General features: G+C 35.6%; 2 protein-coding genes across 6 annotated transcripts in view; both read right to left on the bottom strand.

Moving 5' to 3' along the window:
• Positions 1-23,717, bottom strand: part of LOC108146711 (receptor-type guanylate cyclase Gyc76C) — a 39,894-nt gene extending 16,177 nt beyond the window's left edge. The window contains exons 1-3 of one of the 5 annotated variants that reach the window (XM_017272794.2): positions 23,638-23,717; positions 19,848-20,140; positions 9,155-9,388 (exon numbers count right to left, since the gene is read on the bottom strand). The gene's annotated coding sequence lies outside the window, so the exon portion shown is untranslated. The other 4 variants (XM_017272791.2, XM_017272793.2, XM_017272795.2 and 1 more) reach the window with 4 other exon arrangements.
• LOC108146591 (gastrula zinc finger protein XlCGF57.1) lies at positions 1,929-27,239 on the bottom strand. The gene is made up of 2 exons (XM_017272613.2): positions 25,682-27,239; positions 1,929-2,052 (listed from the first exon to the last, which is right to left on the bottom strand). The coding sequence occupies exons 1-2, from the start codon at positions 26,878-26,880 to the stop codon at positions 1,929-1,931; spliced, it is 1,323 nt and encodes a 440-aa protein (XP_017128102.2). The 5' UTR covers positions 26,881-27,239.

Raw genomic sequence — 27,239 nt, 5'->3', positions numbered from 1 at the left:
ACACCATTCTCGTCTCACCAACAAATTGTTGAAGCTCGGATGAGCGGTATGATGAGGACCAGAATATGGAGTAAGCATTGTCAGCACATGTGTTGTGTTGCAAACTGAAATTTCACTTTCAAAGAGACCAAAAGCGTCGTTGACGATGATGAGGCCGGGATGTGGGGACAGGGGCTGCTGTAGGATGGCTTGGCATGCAATGCCATGGCCTTAGCCGCAGTTCCAACTCAAACTCCGTCCGCTCTGCAGTCTCCTTTCCTTAACTACTCCCTGATATGAGGCGCCGTTTTGCAAGCCGTAAAAGGAGACAACCCATGACGGCAGCTTTGGCATTTAACAAGCAAGCCACAGCCCAAACAAAGACAGAAAGAGAAAGATACGAGTGCACTTAAAACAAAATATGGAGCAAAAATTACATTCAATTTTATTGAAGAAATAAGACTTTGAATTGGTTTGGAAAGTCTTTATATTGGATTTTGGTTGTGTGGTTCGTAGGCTATTATTGAATTGAAATGTATCTACCATCCAAACTATGGTTGATTAATAAGAGGTCTACCATCCAAACTATGGTTGATTAATATGAGGTCTACCATCCAATAAATGTTATTCAAACATGATGAATCTGGCTTTTATAGTTCCAAAAATTCTTTTCTTTGTTCAGAGAAATCGGCTTTTTGGTCCCTGATTAATAAGGAACTTTTTAATAAAGAAAACGCTTTTTTACATAATTTTCAACTAATCTTGAATCGATTTTTTGTTGTTATAAAATATGATCTTTTATCCAAATTATTGTGCAGAATTTTTCAAGTGTATGGAGAGAGACCCACTATAAGGATAGGACAGGGGGGTAACGACTGGTCCTAACCATTTTTGGGAAGCGAGTCCAAGCAACCACTTTGGGTCGTGTGAAAGTGAAGGGCTCGCAGTGACTTTTGAGGTCGTTGCCAAAAATTTAGCTGAACTCAGCTCAGCTGACAACAATCAGTGGCGAAACATTTATGAGCGGTGGTACGGTGAAGTTATGAGTGAAGGAGAAGCTTGCAATCAGTGCTGCAGGTCGGTATCGCCATCTCAATCTCCACTCGGATCCTCTCGCTTCCTCGCGGGTTGTCATGCAAAGCAGACTTGGGAGCTGCCGTAGTCTTGGTGCTGCCAAAAAACTGGATTTTCTAAAAATAGACCGTGGGGAAATACTTGAATACGCGCCACATGTGCAACGGCCGCCAAAAGGCTCAAAATACAACAGCAAAAAAAGGCACAACAACTCAAATCAAGCCGAGTTTCAGGAACGAGAGGTAAAGTCAAACGGACACTCAAAGCACATCTCTGGCTCTTTCCTCCCAAAAAAAAAGGGTTAAGTGGTAACAGGAAACAGAATTTCCGTTGTACCCCGAAATAGTCGCAGAGGAAAATCCATTCAGTTGCTCAGTCGGCAAATAGAAATCTACAATGCCTTTTGGCAATGAGTTCTTGGGATTCTTCAGAGTCTCCAAATCAAAGTGAAAAATTTTAATTGCTTAAACGGCACAAAATTGAGTGAAGCAGTGATGATTAGCATCCCCAGTTTGATAACAAAAATGTTTAATTTTATTTTAAAAAAATCAATTGTTTCAGTAAATTGTAGACAAATAAATGTATTTTAATATTACTTATACAAACTGAAGTTTTCTTAGCACTTTCTGGTATATAACTTTACTACATAACTTTGTACTTGATTTGGAAAAATTGAAAACAAAAAAAAAAAAAAACAAACAATTTTTATTAAATTTTTTAAGTGTATTAATATAATCGACTCAGACTGACCACAAATGCACAGGGTCCCCAACTAATATTGTGGCTGAATTGGATCTTCTCCAAAGCTAATCAATGCGAGCAGAGTGTTCGTCTATCAAGATTATCCAGTTTCAACGCTTCTCTTCCTTTTTGCCTTATAGGCCATTAGAAATGTTTTCTATTTCATCGATGATGCCTTCGCAGGCTCTCAAGAGCATTTGCCAGCCAATGCGTCGCGCCGTGGCCTCGTCGTCGAAGCTTCGCATCTGGATGAATGCACTTAAACATTTGATTGTCAGAAGATTGTAAGCAAAAGTCCTTGATTTATAAATTAGTATTGTTTATTAAAATATTTAAGAAGTATTCCCATAATATCTTCGATTGCAATTATTCAGGTTATCGGATAATGTTAAGTCTGTTTTATATACTTTATTGATATTAAAGTGAAAGAACATTTTTCAATTATATTCTGGCAATGAAAAAATTATGCAATTTACTATATTTCAAAAACTCATTAATGTCTGCGAGTCTGGATGACCTTTTTGTACTTTCTTATTTGCTGTATATCTACAGGGTTTGTATTGTTAGACTTTTTCCTGAAAATCCCCATATTATTCTACGAATTTTGCGAAAACAAAGTGAAGAAATATCTTATTTTGCTGAAATACATTACTTGGTAACGTTCTCTACTGTTCTTAGAAATTTAAAATTGTGGTTTTTTAACATGTAGGAGACATTTTGAGGAGTGTGCTTGGCACTTGCTCCTCCGCTGTCCTTGCCATCTTGTCCAGTTTGCGTTTGTTTGGGTGACGGGGTGGCTGCCTGGTTTCCTGGCTATCTGGCTGGCTTACTTGGCTCCCTGGCTGGCTGGATGGACTGGCTCCGACTACTTGGGGCTGGGTTGTCTTGATGGGTTTAACAATTTAACAAGTTCCATGCAAGTTGCTGCTGCTGGTGCTGTAGCGGCTGCTGCCTCTGTGTCTGCCATTGCAGGCAAAGTGGTTTAACTGGTATTATTATTATTATTTTTATTAACTATAGTGGCCAGTTATATGGCTCACTCCAGCCCAGCTCATTCTCTGCTCTCTGGCGAGAGTCAGCATTCCAAGTCCGCCAAACGTACCGAAACTAATTTCAAATCTTTCCCCCCCCCCAAACTTAAGCCGTGTGCAATGTGGCGTATACGTAATAATTTCTTGAGTACTTGTGAGGAAACGTCTGTTCATTAATATTATTGTTCCGTTTTCAGCCATTAAGTTGCTATGTAAAGCGACAGTTCTTGTCGAAGAACGATATATATAAAGTACAGCGATAAGAGCGAAGGGTAAGTATGAATTGAGTAGTAAATTACTCAAGTTACAGCTGTCAAGATGGTTGATTGGATGTTGAGCCCAGCTAAGGGAGAAAGCTTTAAAGGATTGAATCGGTAGCATATTGAAGGAAGCTGACAGCCAGTGAAACAGATTTGCACTTAATTTACCCACGAGCAAAGAAACTTCTTTTCAATGGGAAGCTTGGTATAAGCCCTTAATTATATATCGATGCGATGATTATTTTCAAAGTTACAGCCAATTTTTAAAAGGCTTTTTTAGAATGCTTGCAAGTACAAGTACAAGTAGGTGATGAGCAGCAACAAAAATGTGAGCCAAAATAACGCGTGCCGAAACACAAGTCTTGAAAAAAAATAAAGTAAAACCGGGACGATCGTGGCAGACTATGTGATTCTCCATATTTTTCACTCTTACTCTCTCTTTATATATATATATGTCTCCTCCGGGGCCCTGAGCTGAACGCCAAGGCCATTTATAAATACTCCAAGCTAAAAATAAAATTTGTTGTTGTACACCATGCTATATATTTGTTATTGTTGTTTTGGGTTTTTTTTTTTAAGCAAACAGCAACAACAGCAGCGATTAATGGCAAAGCGATATGCAAACAGCAAATGGAAGCGACGACTTGTTCTGAAATGAACTCAAAGCACCACGATATCCACACTGCATAAAGCCAAAGATCCCAAAACGAACGCAAGATTGGAAACTTAAAAGTCACAGCTGATATGGCTAGATGTTTTATTAATAAGTTTAGTGTCCACTCATACCAAAGCTTCGGCTGGGCAAGCCAACTAAAAAAAGATTCGTAGCCCACATTTGATGGACTATACAATACTCGACCAACCAGTACTCACTCCAGTCGCGGCATTATCTCGACTCAGGTTTTATTCGTTTTATTTTGGGGTGTTGGCTGATAACACAGGCAGGCACAGAGCTGCCTCCCTCCTGCCCTCCGGTTGATTGGAATATTTTTGCACATAAAATTATATTAATAGTATACACAACACAGCATACAATCAAGCAAGAGCTCGGCGATAAAAATCGTCTCTTCAACGTCTTCGATTCCAATAAACATAATCATTATAATGCAAGGCAAGCGAGTTTTCTTGTTATTTCCCTTGTATTCCTATTTTTTCCTCTTTTTGGGCTCTGCGAAATCGATTCCATACTACACCTTAATTCCCCACATTCTGTCACCAACACACGTGTGCACATTAATAAATTCTAAATTTATGGTTTTATGGTTTGCCCGAATAATAATAACCGGGCAACAGTTAAGGCGACTGCGTATGAAAATCCCATTCGAACTTCAAATGAAAATATTTCGATAAATGAACAGCAAATTGGTTTTGCAGAAAAAGTAAGGTGGGGAAAATGCAAAGAAAAAAGGTGCAGAGTCAGTATGACATTGATTGTGTTGAATAATGGGAGGATTTGTGAAAGTGATTTATGTGGTTTTTTTCCAATAATTTAGATATAAAGCATTATACTCGTTTTAGTTGAAAGCCATACGAAATAAAAATTCTCGTACAAATGTGCGGAAATTAAATACGTATAATCATCACTTGGCAATCCACCAAACCACAACTAACGCAGAATATATCGAGTGAATTTAACTAGAAAATCCTTTTTGAGTCCTTCAGGGTCTTATGTGCAGAGCCTTAGGAGCACATTTGCAAACGATTTTTCCGATTTTTTTTATAGTCTGAAAAATCGAAATTAAAATGTACTCGAATGTAATCCATAAGCTGCTTTTAAACCCCGTTTAAGGACCTTGCAAATTCAGCATTTGCAGAAAACCTTCACCAACAGAAAATCCAAACTAAAAAGAGGAAATCGATTAATGGGGTTAAACATGTACTGGAAAAATGTGGAGCTTAGAGGATTTAAGGAGAAAATGCAAAAGAATGTTTGTCCTGGTTTGGCGGCATGCATTTCATTTGATTCCTAATTGATTGGAATTAAAATAATTGGTCGGCAACCGGCGCCAACAAAGTGCTAAATACATACCACTACAGCACTCTATCAATTCGTTGTCGGCCGTTTTCTATTTATTTTGTTATTAAATAATAAGACACAAATTAATGCAATTTGTTTACTCAACCCAACTCAACCGAACTCAAGGCAGGCGGTCTCACTCAATTAACCCCCCAAGAAGAATTGCCGGGCAAAAAATACAAAAAAGAAAAAAACCGAAGACTACAACAAGCTGAGAGGCGAGGGAAGACAAAGACCTATTTCTATTTTCTGATTAGTCATTGTCTGGCCACGCGACAACCAAAAAAGTAGAAAGCGAAAACGCATTAATTAAACAGTTAAGGTCGGTCTTCCAAGATTACTATCGGCATACAAAAAAATAGCCGAGAAAAGGGGCACATCTCAAAACGTGCCCAGCCCAACTGGCGGCGCCTTCTGTGCCCAGGTCTTCAAAGCCTCTCAATCCACCGATAGCCATTGACTTCCAGGTCACAAGATAGCAATGCCAAAACTTCAAACCTCAAACAAAAACTGAAATAGAAAAAAAAAACAAAAGCAAAAACAAACCTCAAATTTGACACCACATGATAAATGGTTTTCTATTTTTTTTCAGATGCTAGTTCCTACTGATGCCTCCAGCTACCTGATCAAACTGGATGTGGTTGTTTAGTCTTCGGTTTTCTTTTCTGCCAGATTCAATTAATTGGCATTTACTCAAATTATCCGATGATGACGGCCAATCAAATACTCTTTAAGTATAATTGGATTCGATGCGGCTTATCTAATGGCGCTGTATCATTTTTTAAGTGGCACTCTTTTGTGTTAAAAAATATGCTAGTTTAGTTTACTCTATGGTAAACATTTTAAGATGCTTCAACAGAAAAACCTGCAAGACTTTATTTTGAATTTTTTTTATATTAATACCTTTTTTAATCTTGTATCTGTTTATAAGCCAATTAAACACACAACAAAATATACAATAAGCTTTAATTGTATTATAATTAGCAATTTCCAGATAGAAAATATGTTTATTTCATAATTATATTTAATATTTTCTGCCATCTCGTTGCTCTTTTAAATCTTTTCAATCTTTTCTAAAAATAATTTAAATGTCTTAACGTTCAATATATATATAGTCGCAAATATTATCATATATGGGGCTTTTAAGCCCAAGTAATAAAAGCCTTCGCCCGGGAAATGATCTTTGTATCCCACCCTACTCCCAATTGAGTTTTCTTGTGCTAATTTAATTGCGGCTCGACTCCAGTTACCCATTGACTGATAGGCCCCATTGAACTTGTAACCCCTGCCACCAATCAAAGCCATTTAAGTTAAGTCTTCGACATTTTTTCCGGAGCAGCCGAGTCGTCGCCTCCATTCCATTGATTGATGGACTCGGCACGGCTTTTCTGTGTTCTTCATTCATTCCCCCGAGCGTGGGCTTACACATATTTTTAAGCTAATTACCCGGCGCCTTCGACTCCCGATCAAAGAGCTATCGCATATCACAATTTCGGCGAACACTCACGTAAATTATTGAAAGGCGAAAAAGAATTACTTGTCATATACCCACATACGTAAGTAAAAACGAAACACTTGATAAGAGCTCGAGATAAACAAATGATTTTGTCGACAAACAAAAACAAATAATTGACTGAGGGCGAAACGAAATCGAATTGAACAATATAATCACTTGAAAATGTCAGTTATAAGAACACTCGGGCCGCTCTATAGAGCCTAAACAAAAAAACGATCCATCGTCTTTGAATCGTATTTCAAGTGTTGCCATTGACGTTTAATTGCCGCTTAACAAATGTATTCTCCTTACGCTTTTGTTTTGTTTTCGGCTTTGGCTCCATGAATAATGACAGTTAAAGCTTGTATACATTTCAAGAGATTTTGGTTTTTTTGTTGAACTAATCGGCGAAGAGGTAGAAGAAATAGCCGAATCGAAACGGTAGACGATATAGAGAATGTCTTTTGTTTGTTATTTTTTTCATGTGTTTTTGTTATTTTTTCAGCGATTTTTTGTTAAACTTGAACGGCTGCCGGTTGTATGGAAATTGGGTGCCCTTGGATGACTTCCGCATTACGATGAAAGTGAATAGATAAAAGATTAGAGGAACAAAAGGTTCGATTGCAACTTCCTATTCATATTTTGAAGCTCTATTTCATTCGCGCTTTTGATGAAAAATAAAAAGGGGAAAATAATTGGAAATTAAAGATTATGTAGGGTAAAATCCAAGTTAAAATGCAATGTTCTTTATCAACATGGCAACCAAACTCGATCAAATTTGTTAAAACAACTAAAAAGAAAGATTCACTCAAGCATTGCACTAATAGAATTTCGGGTTTTATAATATTTATATCTTTAAACTTAGTAACCGGTTTACTGTCTGGAAAAAATATAACTATAAATAGAGAACTTCCAAACGAGTTTAAATAAATCAAATAGTCTACGACTACAAGCCACAATTTAAATATTGACCAGATGTCAAAACAAGCTGAGAATACTTAAATGTTGAATAAAAGTTCGCGGCTATTTATAGATTTCACAGATTTAAATGTTTGCATAGAGTAAATCCAGAGCTGAAGGTCTGCCAACACCTTTGGCTTAATCAGCTTAAACTTTGTATTTCAAGATCTATCCCCCACACATGCCACTATGCCTAATGAATAAACAACGAATTTTTTCCTGTTTTCATAATAATGTTTCGATATATATGTACAAATGTTTATAGATTCGAGAGTGTGCATGGTAAGGCTATACCAACCGACATATCATATTACTAATTGCGATTCTTTGTAACTGCTCGGATTCTATTTTTAGCTGGCGCAAATTCAGAGAGAACAAAATTTATTGTTTATATAAAAGTTATCTTTAAATTATCATTAATTTATCGTGCATGATAAAATGTGTAGTTCTCCATGTCAGCATATTGCTCTGTCTCCATGTGCGAGTGGATGAGTGGATTTGTGGTTGAGTGTCGCTAAATGGCGCGAGCGTACAAATATTATATGCCATCATACGAGGTATGGCTGTGAGAAAATAAAAATGAATACGAACTGAGAACAAAATGTGTAAATTAGTGTAAAAATTGCTAATAAACTAAAGTTTACAGAAGGAAGCGGTTGAAGGTTATTTAGCTCGAGTTCAGATAGAAAAGATCTAAGATTCTGGCATTGGCTCAGAAAGTTTCCATAATTAGAAACTTAAAAATCATGTTGAAGAACAGTAACTTGATTTCATTCCGGTGTCTTACAAGTCAAATATTACCAATCCAATTTAATTCCTTTTGGCTTTTAATTGAGTTAGCAACAAGTTAGTTCAGCAAACTTTCTTGGCTCACACTTTTGTAATTTTCTAGGAAGTATTAAAAACAAACATCTTTGTAACCATGAAATAGCCAATAGTTTCTTATTTGCATACCGAACTAAGTTTTTAAACTAAATTGCCAAAAAAGCTTTTGGCTCTACGAAGCTGAGTGGAAAGCAGCAAAAATTCGAGCGAGTTTGGACAGCCGCGCTGAATCAGACTTTGTCGTTCAAAATCGAGAAAAAAAGAACGTCGATACTTATATACCAGCATGGATACACATATCTGCGATATATATTCACGTGTGAGATATTGTATAAGAAAGTCGAATTGTGCTCATTGCACAAATTTTGCATATGTTTGTTTTTTATCTGAGTTTAAATAAGCAATTAACACAAATTGTGTAAAGAGCAAGTCGCGATTATTTTAAATGTTGATAAACGACTGGGAATAAAAATGAAATGGAAGTAAAAATAATATTTATTGAAAAAAGTATTTTTCAACCTACTGTACAAATAACCAATTTAACTTATTTTCCAATATATACGATTTTGTTCCATTAATTTGGACCCACGTATTCTTTTTTTGACCTTTGATTATGTAAATCAGTGCAGAAATATTAAAGCTTGGCAAAAAACCTTTCTCTGAAACAAAAACGTTCGAAACGCTTAATTGCTGAATTGAAAATAAAATTTCTCAACATCCTTTTTACCAGACCACTATTAATTCATTTAATGTTAATCAAATGTGTACTCACGCGATATTTTTGTTGAATAGTTTGTAATGTTGTGCTGCAATTGCTGGTGTTGTTACAACAACAGCTCCGATGGTTTTGAAGATGAGTTTTGTGCAATATTGTATCTACACTTTTTGTTGAAGTCAAGTTTAATGAAGAATATATGTGGGTCGTGTATCAGGCTGAATCATAAAGTCCTACAAATCAATTCCAGTCCTTTTTGTTGGTATTATTGATGTTTACATTGAAGTGGAGCTGCAAAAATACCAAATAAATTTTTCAATATTTTCTCATGAATGAAAAATGGATGAAAAAAATATGTGTGTGTAAACATTGAAGGGGAAATGCGATGAAGGTAATTTACATTCCCAATTTGCGGGTCAAAAAGAAACACCAGCACTTACTGAGATACCAAAGATGTTGATCCGAATAAAGTTGACCAATTTGTTCATGATTGTATGTGTGCAAAGATTTCTTTTGTCAGAAGTATTTTATATCGACCTTATAAATTAAACAGTTTTCAAACTTTTTAATAAAGATAGTAAACACATACGATATTAAATTTAAAGACCATAACTTTGTTTTTGTATATCTGAACCAATTTACGGATAACAAATTATACACGTGCCAGTTCATAAAAAATTAAATGCAAATGAAAACCTTTTCCTGTGAATGCAAACATAAATTTATTTCCACCGGTTAATAAGAAGAAAGACATTAATTTGCATTTTCATCCAAAAATTGTTATTATTTTACTTTACGTTAATTTGGACTCACGCACAAAATATATTTAAAATATTTTATGTATTCCATAAAATCAGTTTGAAAGACTGAGTTTGAACAACTGTTGAATAAGGTTATTTTCTTTACTTTCCTGCCTTAATTAAAATTTATCCAATGCACAAGCTATTGATGCATTTCCTTCTGACTTTTCTCATTCCAATTGCATTTGCTACTGAGCCCATAAAGACTGGCCAATCCAAATACGTTGTGATATTTTTGACAAAAACGAAGTTAGTCATAGAATGACTCCATTCTTCAGACTTTTAATTATTCCCTTCTGCAGAATTATACTTTGCTTCGTTTCATAGTCTGCTCTGCACTATCCCTAACGATGCCAATTATATGACTTTTTGCTGTGAAAGCAAATTAGCCTGACTAACTAAGGCAAAGAGTGATTTTCAACCTTTTTTTAAAGAAAAACGCCAACACAGCATTCTTGCAGAAGGGCTTACTAAAATAAGCTTAAGGATTATTAAGTGTAACTGTAAGGCGGCAAAATTAAACGAGCCACCAATTAAAACTGGATTACGAATGGTAAATAAAAGCATAAAAATATCATATATGTTGAACTTGGTTGAGAGAAAGATAAGTGGCAAGCGAGTCGGAAAAATGCAACTTTAAGTCAAAAACAGATTTAATTTCATGCCCCGCAAATGGCCAAGTCCAGACAAAGAAATTTAATCAACTAAAAAATAGAAAAAAATATTCTGGGTTTTTTTTTGAAAGGTGAAAATGAAAACGAGTAAGGCTTTTATTAAATATTTTAGATTAAAATGAGTCTTTATTTTGCATAGAATATGCCGAACTATTTAATACATAAATCAGATTTAAACCAATCTCTTATTTAAAAAAATATGAGCAACATATAACTTATAATGACTTTAATTTAACCCTTAAACATTTAATATCGTGAATATTTACAAGATTTTTCAAGCTATCTTCTTCCTTTGGCTTTGCATGTGTCGATTAAAAAGTTTAATCTGTTGCATTTGCAATTTGGCCAATGCAACTGCGACTACTGGTGACCAACGTGCGATGAACCCCTTTGACATTCACAATCAATTCGTGTTAGCCAAACCGAAACCCCTTTTTCACATACGCCGCCACATATAGAATGTCATATACGTAGCTCGGTGACAAATTGAGTTTGAGCTGGTACTGGTCGTTGGTTTTTTTCGCGAGCGGCACATGTGCCAGCCAAGTGGGCGGGAACACGCCTACGCCAAAGTGTGCTTGCAGATAGATGCAAATTAAGTCGGCGAGTGGAGCAGAGTTAATTGCTTTTATACAGCAGCGCCTACCCTGAAAAGTATGCTAAACTAACTGGCGCATTTTAGTTAGTTCTAGTTAACTGAGAAGTACAAGCCAAGTTATTAAAAAACTTTTGTGCCAGTATCGCAGGTTATTCTCTTCCAAGAATTTTCCTCACTCTTTCGAGTTTTCCTTTGCCACCTAAATTGGTGGCGAGAGCGTATTCGCAGAGCCCATAAAAATGATAATAAATTTCCTTTCTCTCTCGTTTGTGGGAAATTGCAGGACAAACAGTTGTTAAAAGCTCCAAGAGTCGTAAATTTATGGGAGATGTTTTGCGAGGGAGAGAGAAATGGATAGGGCCAGTACCCAGAAGGTATGGATATTGACTCGCACGTCGCAGTTCCCTCGCACTTTTGCCGATGGCGATTAATGCTAATAGAAGATGCCCCGCCCAAAAATTAAAGCAAACAAGCGCAACAACAAAGACAAGTAAAACTATGGAGGAGAAAACCCTTTGTGGACTTTCCACCGACTGACTGGCGTCGTTTTCTTCAATCTACTTTACTTACTTATTTGTTTATTAAACAAAAACACTTAAATTGGAACCCAAGGCAAGCCCACATATTGCCAATGACGAAGACCCACGGGAAGAGAAGCGGAAAAATCAGTCGACAGGGAAAACTGCCCCTCAGGTAGGCGGACTCTGATAAGGGCGAGTTCCTTGCATATTTTCATGGAAAATTATTTCGCCGCTTGTGTCGCAGGCCGACGAAGCCCATAGGCAAATTGACGAGTGGGCGGTGGAATACGGGACATATTTGCCGAATTGTTTGCTTTCGCGGAAAATAACTTAAAAGCGAGCGAGGGTCGCTTTGGCATTAACAAAACATACACGAGAAACGGCAAATGCTAGCCAAAAATTAAACTCCTTTAAAATGAAAAGAGTTTAGTTTCAGAACCTTGAAAGCTTCTGCTTTCGTCTAAAATGCCTAAAAAGTGCAAATTTATTTATTTCATTCATTATATATTTTAAAAAACATGATAATAATTATATTTCAAAACCAAATGTTGTACCAGTAAACTTTTAGCTATCATCCACGAGAAATATCATCAAAACTTAGTAACTGAGGATTCAGGTTTATGATCACAAGGCTTTTAAACATCATAAAGAACATGTTAAATAACATATTATTTTTTAAATATTGTAATAAATTATAAATCATTTTAAAATTTTTGTAATTTTTCAATTTATTTCCAAAAAGTAAAACTGTTGAAGCAGCCAATACAAATTCGCTTATCTGTTGCTCATGGCAAATTGAGGAACTTAATATATGCATATGTGGGGTTCGTAGTGTGATCCAAAGGAAGTGGCAGAGGGCACTACAAGACAGGAACCGGCAATCGACACTTTCCGAGGAAGGAGCAGGTGGTAAATACGATGAAACGCCTCCGGTCAAATCGACACCGTCTTGTGGCAGAGCACAGAAACAGCAAGTCGGAAAGGGCCATTAACGCCAAGTCAAAACAACATAATTTAGTGCCGGGCCTTTGGGCCCAAACATAAACAATTCCCTGGCAAAACGTACTAAACGACAAAAGCGTTGAAAGGCCCCTTAAATGGTTTCCTTCTTGGCCAAAGGTGATATTCGGAGGGCAACAATGTTGCCCAAATCGGCGAATAGATTAGCAACCTTGTTGTGGGTAGATTACAATTATGTAAATTCAACTTCGGGCAAGTCAGGTTTTATGTTTAAAATTTGCAGATTTCCAGGAATCTTAACACATTCGCGCGTTTAGGCTGTGTGATTTTATATAGACAGTGCGTAATTGGAATAAGATATTTGAGTGAAATGTGAACAAAGATGTTAGCCAGCGAATGTTTATGTAATAGACTGAGGCAATAATGAGAAAACACAGCATACAATCTCATTAAGATAAATTAAGTACATTTACTTTGGTCAAACAGAATTCGGGTTTCAGATATTAAATTACAAGTTATTATTATTAAAGGTTAAACTAAACTTTTGAGCCTTTCATGGTATAAATGCAAAACTTCAGCCAATGTTCTACCGCAATCAAATTACGAAACTTAGCCAACAATTGCAAATGCGGAATCCTGACAAAGAACAACAACTACACAGATCAAAATTGCGCTTTTGAATAATAATATTTTATTTACATTTTATTAAAACCGAAGAAAACATGTAAAAGTAAAGGTATTTACATCTCTATTGCACATATTTAGCTAACAGTTCCTTAAAAATATACTTAATATACTTAACTTAAATGCCTTACTAAGAAATTCCCGCATAATTGGCAGTAAATAAATAAACAAACAAACGAACAATTATATACAATTCCATCATAAATCTTTCTGGCACTAAGACTTCTGATTGTGTTTCAATGGTCTTTTGTCTGCTCTGTCACTTGTCACACATGTCATGTCCCAATGGCAGCAGCCGAAAAGCTTTTCCATTGGCCAAATTAAATTACTCCCAACTTTTGGAAGCCCACAGAAATGCGGAGAAAATTAATTTACTCTCGTTTCCGTTTCACCAACTCCTTTTGTCAACATTTACTATGTGGGTGCATAGTTTGAGTTTGGCCTTTGGCCAACAAAAACACTATTTTTAATTAAATAAAAAATCGTTTGCTTATTTATAATTAAAATTATTGCCTTTTTTTGGGTTAAAGCCGAAAATATTGGCTTCCTAAAGTTAAATTTTTTTTAAGGAATTCATTGAACACCTAATAAAGGAAACGATAAAATTTGATTAAAAGGATACAAACTTTTGTCAAGTTTTTTTGTTTTTGTCTAACTATTCTTGACCATTCACTCCCTACTCTGAAGAGAGCACAAACAAAAAATAAAGCCAAGTAAAGTTCTCTTCAAAAAAACGTTAATCAATTCCTTCTTTGAACCAATTTGACTTTTTAATTGAGCACCATTCAAAGGTCATGAATTATGGCTTTAAAATTGTCAGGCGAAATGCAACTACAGAGGTGTATGAGTGTGGTTCTTGCATACATTCATGCTGGAAATCTGTTCATTGATAGCGTCTTGTTTCCCTCATGTGAGTTGCAAAAGCTGAATATACAATTTAAGGTATATTCAGTGCAAACTGTTTTTCCGCTGATATTCTGCTAATTGGTGGACAAACAAAGATGCTGAGGTACGGTAGCGACTCGAATTGAATGCAAAATACGGTAGTTTCCCATCGATGGGTTTAAAATAATTCAATAAAATTGCGTAAAATCAATAAACACTCAAAGCTTTGTATTTTAAAAAACAGGAGCTAGCATGGAAGCCTTTGTTTCGTTTAAAAATAGAAGACACTTTTTCGTTGCGGTAAAATGGAGTAAGTTCGGATTAAACAAAGTCTAAATATTTTGTTAACCAATATGGCATTTGATGAACCTAAGAATGAATTATTTTTCAAAAGTTTAATTAAAAACTACGTAAAACCAAAATTAAAGTAGCGGCAGGTAATATGTGAACTAACGGAAGTTTTAGTGCATTTTCAAAGTACGTTGTACAATTTGAAGAAGGAATTTCGCTGGTTTCGCCAGCGCATACCACAGTATCTGGGGTTTCATCGATCTCCCCGGTTTTTAGGCCCTCATCTGTGGGCTGTGGGTTTCAGGAGGGGGTACTATATAGCATGGTCATAGGAATGAGTTGCTTACAAAGCGTACGAGAATCAGGAGGGTACTTGGGGAGCTGGTCGTCGAGGCAACCAGAATCCCTGCGTTTTGGGTTCGCTCATTTTACGCTTCGCCAGTTCGGAAGAAGGAGGCTTATGCACTTGTGGGTCTCATTGACGAACTTCTCGATGTGATTGTTGTTACGGCTTTTGCGTACGACTAATGCATGCAAAAAACGAGTTAATAAGAATGGGTGCTGGCATAGAAGGCATATAAATTATCTTAACAAATCACTAAATTATCGACATGCTGATGATAATTATAAAAATAAACCACTCATTTAGAATTGTTCACTTATATGAGTCTAAGTCCATGAAATTACATTTTAAAAACAGCTCAGAAGATAAAATGAATGTTTGAAAAAAGAAAAAGATATACCGAATTTCGTGCAACTATAATGACATACATTTTTATCAAATTAAAATTTGTTAACATCAGTGACAATAATAAAGTTTTAAAAGCTCAGTGTTTTTTAATGTTGTGCCTCATGCTTTGATATACTTTCAATTAAAACCAACACATTTAAGTTATTTTTAATAAACTACCGCTAATAAACTATGCTAATTGCATATTACCTGTTCATAATCCTTACTATTCCATCATACTGCGCAAACCAAAATTCTAAACAATTAGCAAAATGCCTAAGAAGCCTTACATTCTTGCTCGTCAGTTACACTAGTTTACAAAATAAAAATTTGTAAAAATGCTCAACAAGTTGCATAGACCCGTAACCGAAAAATGTAGACATTAAAATAATCAGGCAAAATTACAGAACAAATCTCTATTTACGTTCCTTTTCCTCCTTCCTTCAGTGAAATGATTTCTAAAATCAAAGGCAGAAAACGCAAATTGGACTTTGTCGAACGAAGTCTTGTTTGGTAAGCACTTTGTATGATTAGTTCTGTAAGCTAGTGTTTCTGACAGGAGTCAAAGGATTCAAAACTATCTTCTGGGAAATTTGCATATATGTTAATCTAATTACTAACACAAGGATATCGAGGCCTCTCAGGAAACAGACATCAGACGTCGATAAAGAGGAACTAAACGAAGTCGTTGGCATTGAGCCATGGTCACCGGGTGTCTGCCATGTTATGTCTAATTTATGCAATGCCAACGACTTGCAAGTGTCAAATTATTTATAGTGGAATTTTTGGTACACATCCCGCAGAAAAATGTACAATTTAAATGTGCAAACACAATTTGTTTTTTCCCAATTGGCCAGCGCAGTTATTAAAAATCCGCAATCCCGTGTTAACTGATTAGCCAAATAATGTCCCTTTCTTTAAAATAAAAAAGGGGCCAGCGAATTCTTCTCTTAAATCACGTGGAATTTTTTAATATTCGCAGCGACAAACATTGAAACGAGCTGTGGAATTTTTTGAACAGCACAGCAGCTACATTCTCAAACAATTTGTTTTTTTTTGCCTGACACTGTTTCTTATTATTTTCATATTTCTGTTTATTATTTCAGCAACGCGCGAAAAACTTTTCAGGCTTGACAGCAAAGAAAATTGTGGTGAAAAATATTTGGTGTGTTACTTTTTCTTGCTTGTTTATCATAAATGGATGGTCAAACAAAGTGACAGTATTATTGGTAGGTGAGATCGAAGTTGAAATGCTCTAGGCAACAAGACTGTTCATTATATTTTGGTAATTATAGTGGTGTTAAGGTGACCATATGTGTAGATTTTTTTTCATATGTTTAAGTTCAATTTTTCGTTATAAAAAATTAAAAAAAATTAGAAAATACTTTTCAAGATGCAAATTGTCTTATATGACCCTGGCACTCACACTCGCATGATTCTCTCAGATTAATAGAACACAAAAATATGGCACCATTTTATTAGTTTCATTTAGTATATTACTTCTAATTTAATTATAGGCGTGAAATTTTTTGTTGACAAATGACAGTTTTTTTTTCCTTTTTTTTTTTGGAAAAATATTTATTTTTAAGTATTATAGCTGTTTGTTTTTCTTTTTAAAAAGGTATAACAGATTACCTTTAGAAATAAGCAATAGAAAAATGTAACATACCACGTTCTTGAAATATTTTAAAGGGAAAAGTACAATTTCCGACAACCTATTTGATGAACCTTTTTTTTGAATATAGGAAACGCGTTTTACTTCGTAAATTTCTAGCCAAAAAAAATATTTTCTCGAAATCTTAAAAAAAACAAAAACACACCCGTTCACTTTTAAAAACAGATATCTAAACCAAGAACAGAAGATTCAAATTGAATTAGCAGGACGCTAAATGATCACACGGTCGCTCTAAAAGAAAACAAGAAAAGTACAAAATTCACAACCAAGAAGAAGAAAACCAAATTTTTGTTGATAGCGAAATGTGCAAAAAGATACAATGCTGCTGTATAGACCAACCAATACTATATAGATACGGATACAGATACAGATACGGATACACAGATAAAGATACGCCTATGCCACATATTATTTTTACACACACGAATAAAGATACAGCTAGAGATAGAGATAGATAGCGAGATAGAGCTGAAAAAGGTTGGGCGACAATTTTCGCTCCAAGTTCCAGAGGCCCGCTCAGGGACGGCACTGACGATGGGGCCCCATCCATTCTGCTGTAGTTGTTGTTTCTATTTTTAGAACATTAGATGATAAGATTGCGTCGTGGCCGAACCGCAAAACTTTTTGCGGTTTTAGCGCAAAATAAATATACGAAAAAAAGAAAAAAGGAAGCAAAAGAAATACTTTTTAAACCGGACAAGTTTTTAGAGATATACCAAGAAAAATTTCGAGTTAGGCTAAAATACTCGGTATTCGTATAGTTTGTTTATTTGTTTCAAATTTGTATATAATAAAAAAAGTATTATCAATTAGTTTAATAAACTTTTTATACTTTTGACCATTGCTAAATATTTTAACTTTCTGCTTCTGAAATTACTTTATGTTGTATGTGTGTTGGTTTGTTACTTTGTTACTTTGGTTACTTTGTTCCGTCTAATTAACAGGCAAATAACTTAATTTCCAAGCTGTGTACGCCCAAGAAGTACATTAAAACTAATTACAAACAAATTGTTTGTTCTGTATACTATTCTATATTTAAACTAAAAGTTAAGGGAATTGTGAAAAGAACAACAAGGAAAAGACTACAAAAATGTTGCTTGAAATATTTTGTTTTGTTTGTTTTATTTTATTGCGGATGTAACAAAGCGACCATGAGGGAAATTATACGAATTCATACGGATTGTTAAAAGCATGGAGTTTTGCCCAAAAAAGTTTGCAAGCTTAATACAGTTTCGTAAATTGTAATTCAATAAAATACAAGTTAATTATGCAAACCCTTTGCTATGGAAATTTTTAAACAATTCGCATAAAATATTAACCCAAATTAAACGAAAGAGAAAAACAAATAATTATGTATAATATTGTACTTGTGGTGGGAAACCCTTGGACCATAAAATCAGAATTCAATATTTTCTTCAGCTTCTCAGTTTAATGTTACTTAAATCGTGTAGAACTTTAAACTGTGTTTTATGGAAAAAACCGAAAACACCTGTTCAATCTAACGGGTCCAAACGACGGCTCGTTGGCTTTGAAGCCAGAAATAAGAAGTCGAACATATTTATTACTTAATAATTTTGCGAGCAAACACCATGGAGAAATGAGGAAAACATTTGTATTTCTGCGCAAATGTTGACACAAAACAGATACCCAAAATATTCATTTCAAAGTTCAAGCTATGAACATTTTGCGTTTCTGCCAAAAAAAAATGTTCTCTTAGGTCTCGAGGAAGCTGTCAATTACACCCACCACCCAAAAGCTCACAGACTCATGTGCAAACAGTGAGCGCCCCACTATTAATACAAAAATTTATAAATAGAACGCTTTTAGAAACATCGAACATTTCAATTTCATTAGCAAACCGAGGGTAATGTAAACACACAAAAAATCCAAAAAATGCAAGACAAATTTAATTTTTTTTTCCCAATTTTTCCACACTATAAAAATTTAATTCGACCAAAAAACGCAAATGAAATCGTTCAGAAAAATCTCTAAGGGGAAGAAAAAGATGAACGAAATCGCTAGAAGCCACATTGGCAATTTAACCACTCCCTTGCCGACCTTTCACAGAAAACCGGGGAAAGCCAACTTGTTGCGGTTCATTGCCGGCATTTTAGTGGCCGGCTTTTATCGAACTTTTCCATGCATTGTGGGGGATGGGATACTCTGGATAATTTGAGAAGAGGAGCACGAGTCCCAGGTCCCAACGCAGTTAACGCAAGTATTTTGGTTTCATTGCATGGACACCACATATGCATCTGTGTAATTATTTGAATCGGAGTCGGAAATAGCTTGGTTTTTAGATTACCAAAAAGTATTGGTGTTCAGCCAATAAATGAAAATGAAAAGTGCTAGAGAAAGGGGAAATTACAAATAATTTAATTCAAAGGAATTTAAACCAAATTTTCAAAAGTATTTCTACAAATTCTTTTGCTATTGAACTTGTGTGTTTTTCCTTTTGATTTCAAAACTTTCTTAATGAATGATTAATAAAAAAAAAAAGTTAAGTCAGTACGTCAATGAATTTTCAACAATTGCCCCTAGACAGATAACTTTATGCTAGGATTAGTTATATTCTTTGGTACTGACGGTAATAATTTTAAAATATCGATGATTTCCGAAAAGTTAAGCAAATAGTTCCCGTGCTTTTAAATTTTGTAAAAATCGACTGTTGATTGCGGACATGCCCTATAGGTATAAGTAAAATTTAGGTATTTTCGCTTTTTTTTGATTAAGTTTATCAGTTTTAAAAATTTTAACCTTTAACCTTTGCCCTAGGTTGCTTTGTAACCGAAATAAATTATGCAATTTTGAAACGCTTAAACGCTAGTTTGCTTGCTATTATTTTTCCACTTTCCAGACACAATATTATTATGGTGGAGTGCGATTCCGGGAGATCATAAGTTGGTTCTTGATAAAGATTGGGTTTACGTACGTGTTCGTTTCGTCATCAGCTTTTGCCAGAGATGACTTCGCTCCTCTCTCTCTCTGTGCCTTCTATCCGCTGTTTTAGCTTCGGATGCCTCCCACGTTGGCGCTCGGATTTACAGTTAGATAAACTTTTTTTCCACGATCTCCGGCGTTTTCTTTTCTATTCTAATGTTTTTTTTTTTTTTTTGAAATTTTGCACTGTGTTTATTTTTCTAATTGGCTTGCTTTTTGGTTGTTTAACGATTGTTCACTTTGTGCTTTTGTTGTTGTGGTGGCTATTTTATTTACTCGAGTTTGCTTTTAGTATGGAAAAACTGCGGTTAATATACATTTCAATTCCCGTTGTTGTTGCGGTTATTGTTGTTGCACACAAAAAGAGAGAGTGAGAGAGTGGGAGAGAGTGAAAAACTAAGTAATGGTAGTAGCGGTAAGTTTTACAAAAAGGAAATTACATGCGAAAAGAGAGGAAGGAAGAGAAAATGCATTGTGTTTCGAAGTTGAAGAGAGAGAGAGGTTATAACGAATAATCTGGAAGAACAATGGACTGCCGATATATGTAGATCAAGAAAAAAATGTTCAAATTATAAAATATGCATGTAATTGTTTTTTAGAGCGTATTATTTTTGGAATTTCCAGTCGAGTAAGCAGGTTAAACTCGATATTCGATTCTCCAAAATTACACTTTTTCTACAGTATCGGCGAACGCCATGTTCCAGATAAAGATGCGCGCTGGAATCGCTTATCAGGGACACAAAACAAATCTGTTATCTCTGCACTTCTCTCCTTCTTGCTCACTCGCCCGAAAAACAATTATCACAAATTCCAGTTTTCATTATTATTTAGATTTTTTTCCCCGAATTGTTGTAAACTTTATGGCGCTGCGGCCGCGAACACTCTTGTTAGCACATTTGACGGAATTTGTTTTTCATTTAATAATAATTATTAACACAAACCGCACAGAATATTATTCGAAATGCTTTTTACTTTTTTTCACGTTTTTCGCACTCCTTGGGTTTTGTTTTTGTCCCAATCCAATCAGAAAAATATATATTAAGCATACATATGCATAATATCGTGTTCGTTTTCTGTGTGTGTGTGTGTGTTGCGAGTGGGGCGCACGCGGCTTTGCCAATCCGAAAAAGAAACTTGGGGCGCAGGCGAATAGAATAATACTGAAAAAGCCCCAACCGAAAAGCGAGCGAGCGACACCGCATGCTCCCCAGAGATGTTTCTTTAGCTACTTTTCTAGCTCTAGCTTTTGTTTGTACATTGAGGGAATATAGAAAAAAAAAAAAGAAGTAACAAGTATTTCTTCAGCAACTATTACAATATTGTTGCTTAGCTTGTTGAGATAGAGTGGTTTTTTTTGTACTTTTGTGACTAAAACTATTTCTGTAATTTGTAAAGTTTAGTTATTTGGGACTAAATTATATTGTTGACCAAATTCAAAGTCTAAACATAACAAGATCGTCTTTTTGCACTTATCAATTAATCTTCCGGGTGTATAACAAACGCACACAATTTGTACGCCAGTTCAACTATTTTTTGTGAGTTCAGAAATTCCTACGGCACATCTGAAGTTAGCGACTTTTTATTATCTACCTAAGATTTTACTCTTTTCCCTTGACATCACTGATTTGCAGCTCTCAGAGATGAGCGATTTTTGTATGAGTATAATCTCTCTCTCGCTCTCTTCTTCTCTCTCTCTCTCAATCGCTAATTGACGCTGCCGCTGCGGATCAACATGTGTGTGCCGCGAGAGAGCGAAAGAGAGAAATCAGTTCTCTCGCGGTCGCGCTCACGCTCGCACAGATTCATGCAATGGGCATCTGCAGCGAATTCTATTTTTAAACTTAAATTAATATTGTTCTTTATTTTATCAGCAGCGGCGCGAAAATATAGCAGGCAGCGTCGACGTTCGTAGGCAGCTGCTGCGAAGAACGCAAAGAGAAGGCAGCGAAGACCAGAAAACAAATAAATAACACGAGAAAAACTAGACGCTGCTAATCAGGCAGAGAAAAGATATCACTGCCTCTCTTTCTTTTCCCTTTCTCTCTCACGCTCTGCCTCTCACCATCATCTTTGCTCGCTATCACCGCTTGATAAGAAATGCGTTAATCTTTATTAAGCGCGTATGTGTTGGTGTGTATTTCACTTAGCTCGTGGGTGTGTATGTGTTTTTGTGGAGTATTTACATGGGAGTTTTTCAATTTTTGTTGACCATTTCCGTTGAAAACTTTTCGCTAAAAAGGTGCTAAACAAATCTGGCAAAGTCCAAAAGGAAAATGTAATTTATGCATTAGGCAGCAGAAACAGGAAAACAAAAATACGAATACGAGCACGAGAACGAGAAGAAAGAAGTAATAGAAAAATCAACCCAAGACTGCAACAACTTGTTGGATGACTCAATATTACAGTGGGATAAAAGTGCAGTATACCGGTGGTAAGTCCTGCATGCTTAGACACTTATTTTTTTATTATTTATTATTTTATTGCTGAATTTAATTAAATTTAAAATATAAATATCTCGGTAACAACACTTTCTGATTGGAAAAATACACCACACATTTTTCTCAAAACGCAAATGACAATTTTAATTGTTAATATAAAAAAACGGTGTACAAGAGTACAGGTTAACTGGATTTTGATCGTATTAAGTCCTTAATTTCATCAACAGATTGTTGCATTATGCATGTTTGCAAATATGCAAATCAGTAAATAATATCAACAACCTGTAACCTAACATTTTATGCGTCAATATTTAAATCGAGTTGTTAAGGAGCATACCGCACAGCTTGCTGCTTTATATCTTTCAATTGGGAACCGTCAATCGGTGCCAAAACTTTTAACAAAATTACTAAACCGATTTTTAATCATATCGTTATTTCTCTTAAGCGTTTTCATTTTGATTTTTTAGGCAAAAGAACGAATTTTGTTGCGAGAAGTAGCATTTTTAACTTTATTTGGCAATACACATTTATAAATAAGAAAATTTAGAGGATGTAGGATCTTTTAGTCTTAAACGGTATAAAAACAATAAGACTTTGCGCCATACATTAAGAAAATAAAATGGTAATAAAAATGCCGCGATTATTTCCCACACCTACACACGCAAATATTATAAAGAGCGGCGGCAGATAGTGAGAGTGATCTGTTTTATCAGTCCCAACCGGCTATTTTTAGACATTTCACGCCCAAAGCGGCATATCACCAAAAAACCGAAATAATTTCGAAAGAATTTGCCAAAATAGAGTCGAATCGCGACGTTAAATTTAATTTGATCACAAGTGCAACTTTTTGCGGGAGAAAAGGAAAGACAAAAGAGAGAGAGAGAGAGGTGATAAATTGTTGTGATAATGCATCAAGACTAAAAAAACAAATGCAAAATGCTGGTGCCTTTATGTGCGTGAGCGGCGGTCCAAACAAAAACAAAGCAGAGAGCAAAATTGTTTTTTCTTTTGTTGTTTTTCCAACGACGCGACAAGTGCAAAGAGCGCCAAATTGGCCATTTTTATGCATGGGCCGCCTTTGCATTGTGAAACTTTTCCGACTTTGCTTTATTGTTGTGCATTTGTTTTATCACTGCTACTGCACTCTATTGCGATCGTGTGGGTGCCACTGTCTGTGTGTGCCTGGGTTTTTGAAAAGCAAATCAGAACGCAATAAACACAGCTTGGTCGTTATCATTTAATTCACTCAACAAGAAATTCATAAACATATTCACATTTTTCGTTTTTTTTCGGCACGATTCGTTTGCTTAGTGTTGTTCCTCGAAACACAGTTTTTGAATTTACCGCTACCCAACGCGATTTTCTTCCGCGTTTTCCGTTTTCCGTCACGATTTTTCAGTAGTGGCAGCGCTTTGGCGCTATAGAGATGGCAATAGAGGTGGAGAAACATCAATACCAACATCGATGTCATCGATGTTTTAAAATCATCGGTTTCATCGATGTTTGGCGGGGCAACATTGATGTAATTTCCATCTCTTTTCTAATTTCCCTCTGCCGCAGCGCTGCCGACTTATCACCGCTTTTTTAACAGAAATGTTTAGTTACATCGATTTCCTATCAAAAATGTTAAAAATTATCGTTTTCTTATCAGAAATCGTTTTCCTAACTTAAGTTTTTAAAAAATCTTTTTCTAATCAGAAATGTTAGTGTACTCGCAAGAGGTGCCAACATCGATAACAACATTGGAGCTAACATTGACAAATGGCAACACTGAAAAATGTGCTGCACCTTTAGCCTGGTTTCACTCCATTTCTTGCACAGCCTCTGTTAACATTATCAAATTCTGCTAAAATGCACTTATTATTAAACACCCAATATAAATATATAAGCAAAGTTAAAAATGTGATCAATCTAAAGTATATTTTTATTTTATTTTATATATATATATATGAATTGAACATTAACTGTTTACAAAACATGTATATTTTATTTTGAATTAAAATTAAGTCTTAAAGGTTTGGCTTTTCTATACATTTTTTATAGTAGTATCTCGATGCACTTGCGAGCGCACACAAAAGAACGATTTAAGTGTTCCCAATGTACGAAGAACTTCAAAACTTATTATTTTCTAAAGCGACACATTTTAACACATTCGAAAGAATGATTCTGCAACATTTTTTCACTTTAATAAACATCTAAAGAGACTTATGCGATATAGCACACTTTAAAATAATAACTTTTAAAGAACTGGAACAAATTTGTTTAACATTTTTGTTTGGGAAAACAAATAAATGTTTAGAATGCAATATATACATCACATTTTTGGTAGTGACGGTTTGTTTAAACTGTCTCGGGTTTTAGGTGACACCCTCTGCCGCAAAATGAATCCATAATTATTGATTCAATATATTCAAAATATACCCTTTTATTTCACGAGTACCGGGTGTAAACATTTTCGGCTTAATGACAAAGCAATTGCTCAAGGCAATAAAAAAGAGATTAAGAGACTTTATTGGCAATTTAATGTATATACTAGGGCAACCTGATGATTTTTTAAAGAAGGATGTTTATTTTAAAATTGGGAATGCTGAGTATTCGATTGTAGCATTCCATTTAGTTTTTTTTTTTAAACTATATTATTATTTAGTTTATTGAGTTGTAAAAAGGCAAGAAAACAAAAATAGATTTGCTATTTTATATTTGTTCTCCAAGTTGGTAAAGTTTAAAAAAAACGTCGCTAAAAAAATTGAATTGCATTCTAGTCGATTTATTTGTTTTCCCAAACAAATATATAAAGCAAAATTTTAAAAACGTTATTATTTTATAGTGTATTGTATCGCATAGGTCTCTTGAGATATTTATTAAATTAAAAAGTTGTCATTCACTAGAAACAGTTGCAGGATCATGTGTTGCAAGGTGTCGCTGAAGATGATGTTTGGTTAGGAAGCTCTTCGAACATTGGGAACACTTAAATGATCGTTCGTTTTTGTGCATTCGCAAGTGCATCCAAAGATTTGAGTTCTGTGTGAAGGCTTTTGGGCAATGGGAACACTTGAATTTTTTTATTCCGCTGTGGGTTCGCAAGTGTTCGTAAAGAACTGATTTCGAAGCAAAAGTACTTGTGCATTTTGAACATTTGAATGGTCTTTCTCCCGTGTGGGTTCGCAAGTGATTCTGAAGGGTGAAATTCCGTGCAAAAGTCTGTGAGCATTGGGAACACTCAAATGGTTTTTTTCCTGTGTGCGTTAGCATGTGTCGCTTAAGATTTGGATGGAATGAAAAAGCCTTCGAGCATTGGGAACACTTAAAGGGTCGTTCTCCTGTGTGGGTTTTCAGGTGTATGCGAAGAATTGATTTCGTCTTAAAAGTTTTTTGGCAGTGGGTACACTTGAATAGTTTTTCTTCTGAGTGGCATTGCAAGTGTATCTTAAGTGTGGACTTCTGGCCGAAAGCCTTTGAGCAATGGGAACACTTAAATGGTTTTTTTCCTGTGTGCGTTAGCATGTGTCGCTTTAGATTTGGAAGAATTGGAAAAGCCTTTGAGCATTGGGAACACTTAAAGGGTCTTTCCTCCGTGTGGGCGCTCAAGTGTCCTTGCAGACCTGTATACTGAATGAAAGTCTTTGGGCAATGGGCACACTTGTAAGGTCGTTCTCCTGTGTGAATTCGCAAGTGCACTCGAAGATACGAATCCCGAGCAAAAGACCCTGGGCAATGGGGACACTTAAATGGTCGTTCTCCTGTATGGGCTCGCAAGTGTATCTGAAGACTTGACCTATGGAAATACGAATTTGAGCACTGAGAACACTTGAACGGTCGTTCTCCTGTGTGAGTTCGCATGTGTACCGTAAGATTTTGACTAGTTTTAAATCTCTTCGAGCATTTTGAACACGCGAACGATTTTTCTCCTGTGTGTGCCAGCAGATGACGCTCAAGTCCTGAAGAATAAATAAAAGCCTTAGGGCATTGGGAACACTTGAAGGGCCGTTCTCCTTTGTGGGTTAGAAGGTGTCTTTGTAGTCCTGCTTTCGTTGGAAAAGCCTTCGGGCAATTGGCACACTTATGCGGGCATTTATCATTGGATTTGATATTAGACTCATCCAAGCCAGGCTCATAGTCTTTATCATGGTTAGAATCATCATCATCAAAATCATCATTCGTCTTTTCTAGTTCATCTTCAGTCCCCTCAGTAATAGATTGCGAATTTGATCGATTTGTTCTTCTTCCCTTGTCTCCACTTGATGAGTGCTGTGTTCCATTGTCTCCATTTGAACTCTCTTCTACGTTTGTACCTTCCTCGGAGCAATTGGGTCCTGCATCCTCGCATTCCTCCTCCCGTACATCCTTGAAGAAACTGAAAAACTGGTGGCTCCTCTCGTACGTTTCTATAATCTCGAAGGCGTTGTGCGCATCCTGCAAACAGGACTTGCAAATGGTTTTGGGTAATTGATCCTCTTTCTTGATTTTATAATTGGTGCACCGAGAAATCATGAGTGCAATGGAAATGCCCGATTCATGTGTCGCATCGAATATGTTTACCATATCTTCGAAGTTCACTAGGCACACTCGACATATTGACGACGCCATGGATCTGAAATTTTGAAATCATGGTTTAGAAGTGTTAATTTGCTTTTAAAATATTATTTAAAAAACTTACCAATTTAAATGTTCCAAATTTTGAAAACTACTGTTATTTTTGTTCTGTAGGTATAGGATATGTGCAAATAAACGTGCAAAGAAGTTACATAGTCGGGAGTTAGTTTCGTTCTGAATTTAATTGCCACGATATCGGCATTTTATATATCTTTCATGTGTAAAATATTATTTACCTGCCGCCTTTAAATAGGGGATAGTCCGACAGCTGTGTACCTATAATATATAGCGGTTCCCGAGTTATGTATTGAGCCAGGTCAGCTCATAAACTACTTTTTTATTCAGGTAGAAAA

This window comes from Drosophila elegans, unplaced genomic scaffold, assembly GCF_018152505.1.
Source record: "Drosophila elegans isolate 14027-0461.03 unplaced genomic scaffold, ASM1815250v1 contig_208, whole genome shotgun sequence".
NCBI lineage: Eukaryota > Metazoa > Arthropoda > Insecta > Diptera > Drosophilidae > Drosophila > Drosophila elegans.
Note: the sequence above shows the minus strand (reverse complement) of the source record. Positions and strands in the feature narration are given on the sequence as shown.

Excerpts from the sequence above, each read along its gene's own strand:
- LOC108146591 (XM_017272613.2), bottom strand. The coding sequence starts at position 26,880 with ATGGCGTCGTCAATATGTCGAGTGTGCCTAGTGAACTTCGAAGATATG. Across the intron at positions 2,053-25,681 it reads TCAGAAGAAAAACTATTCAA|TGCATTCATCCAGATGCGAA; the intron begins GTGTACCCACTG and ends CAAATGTTTAAG.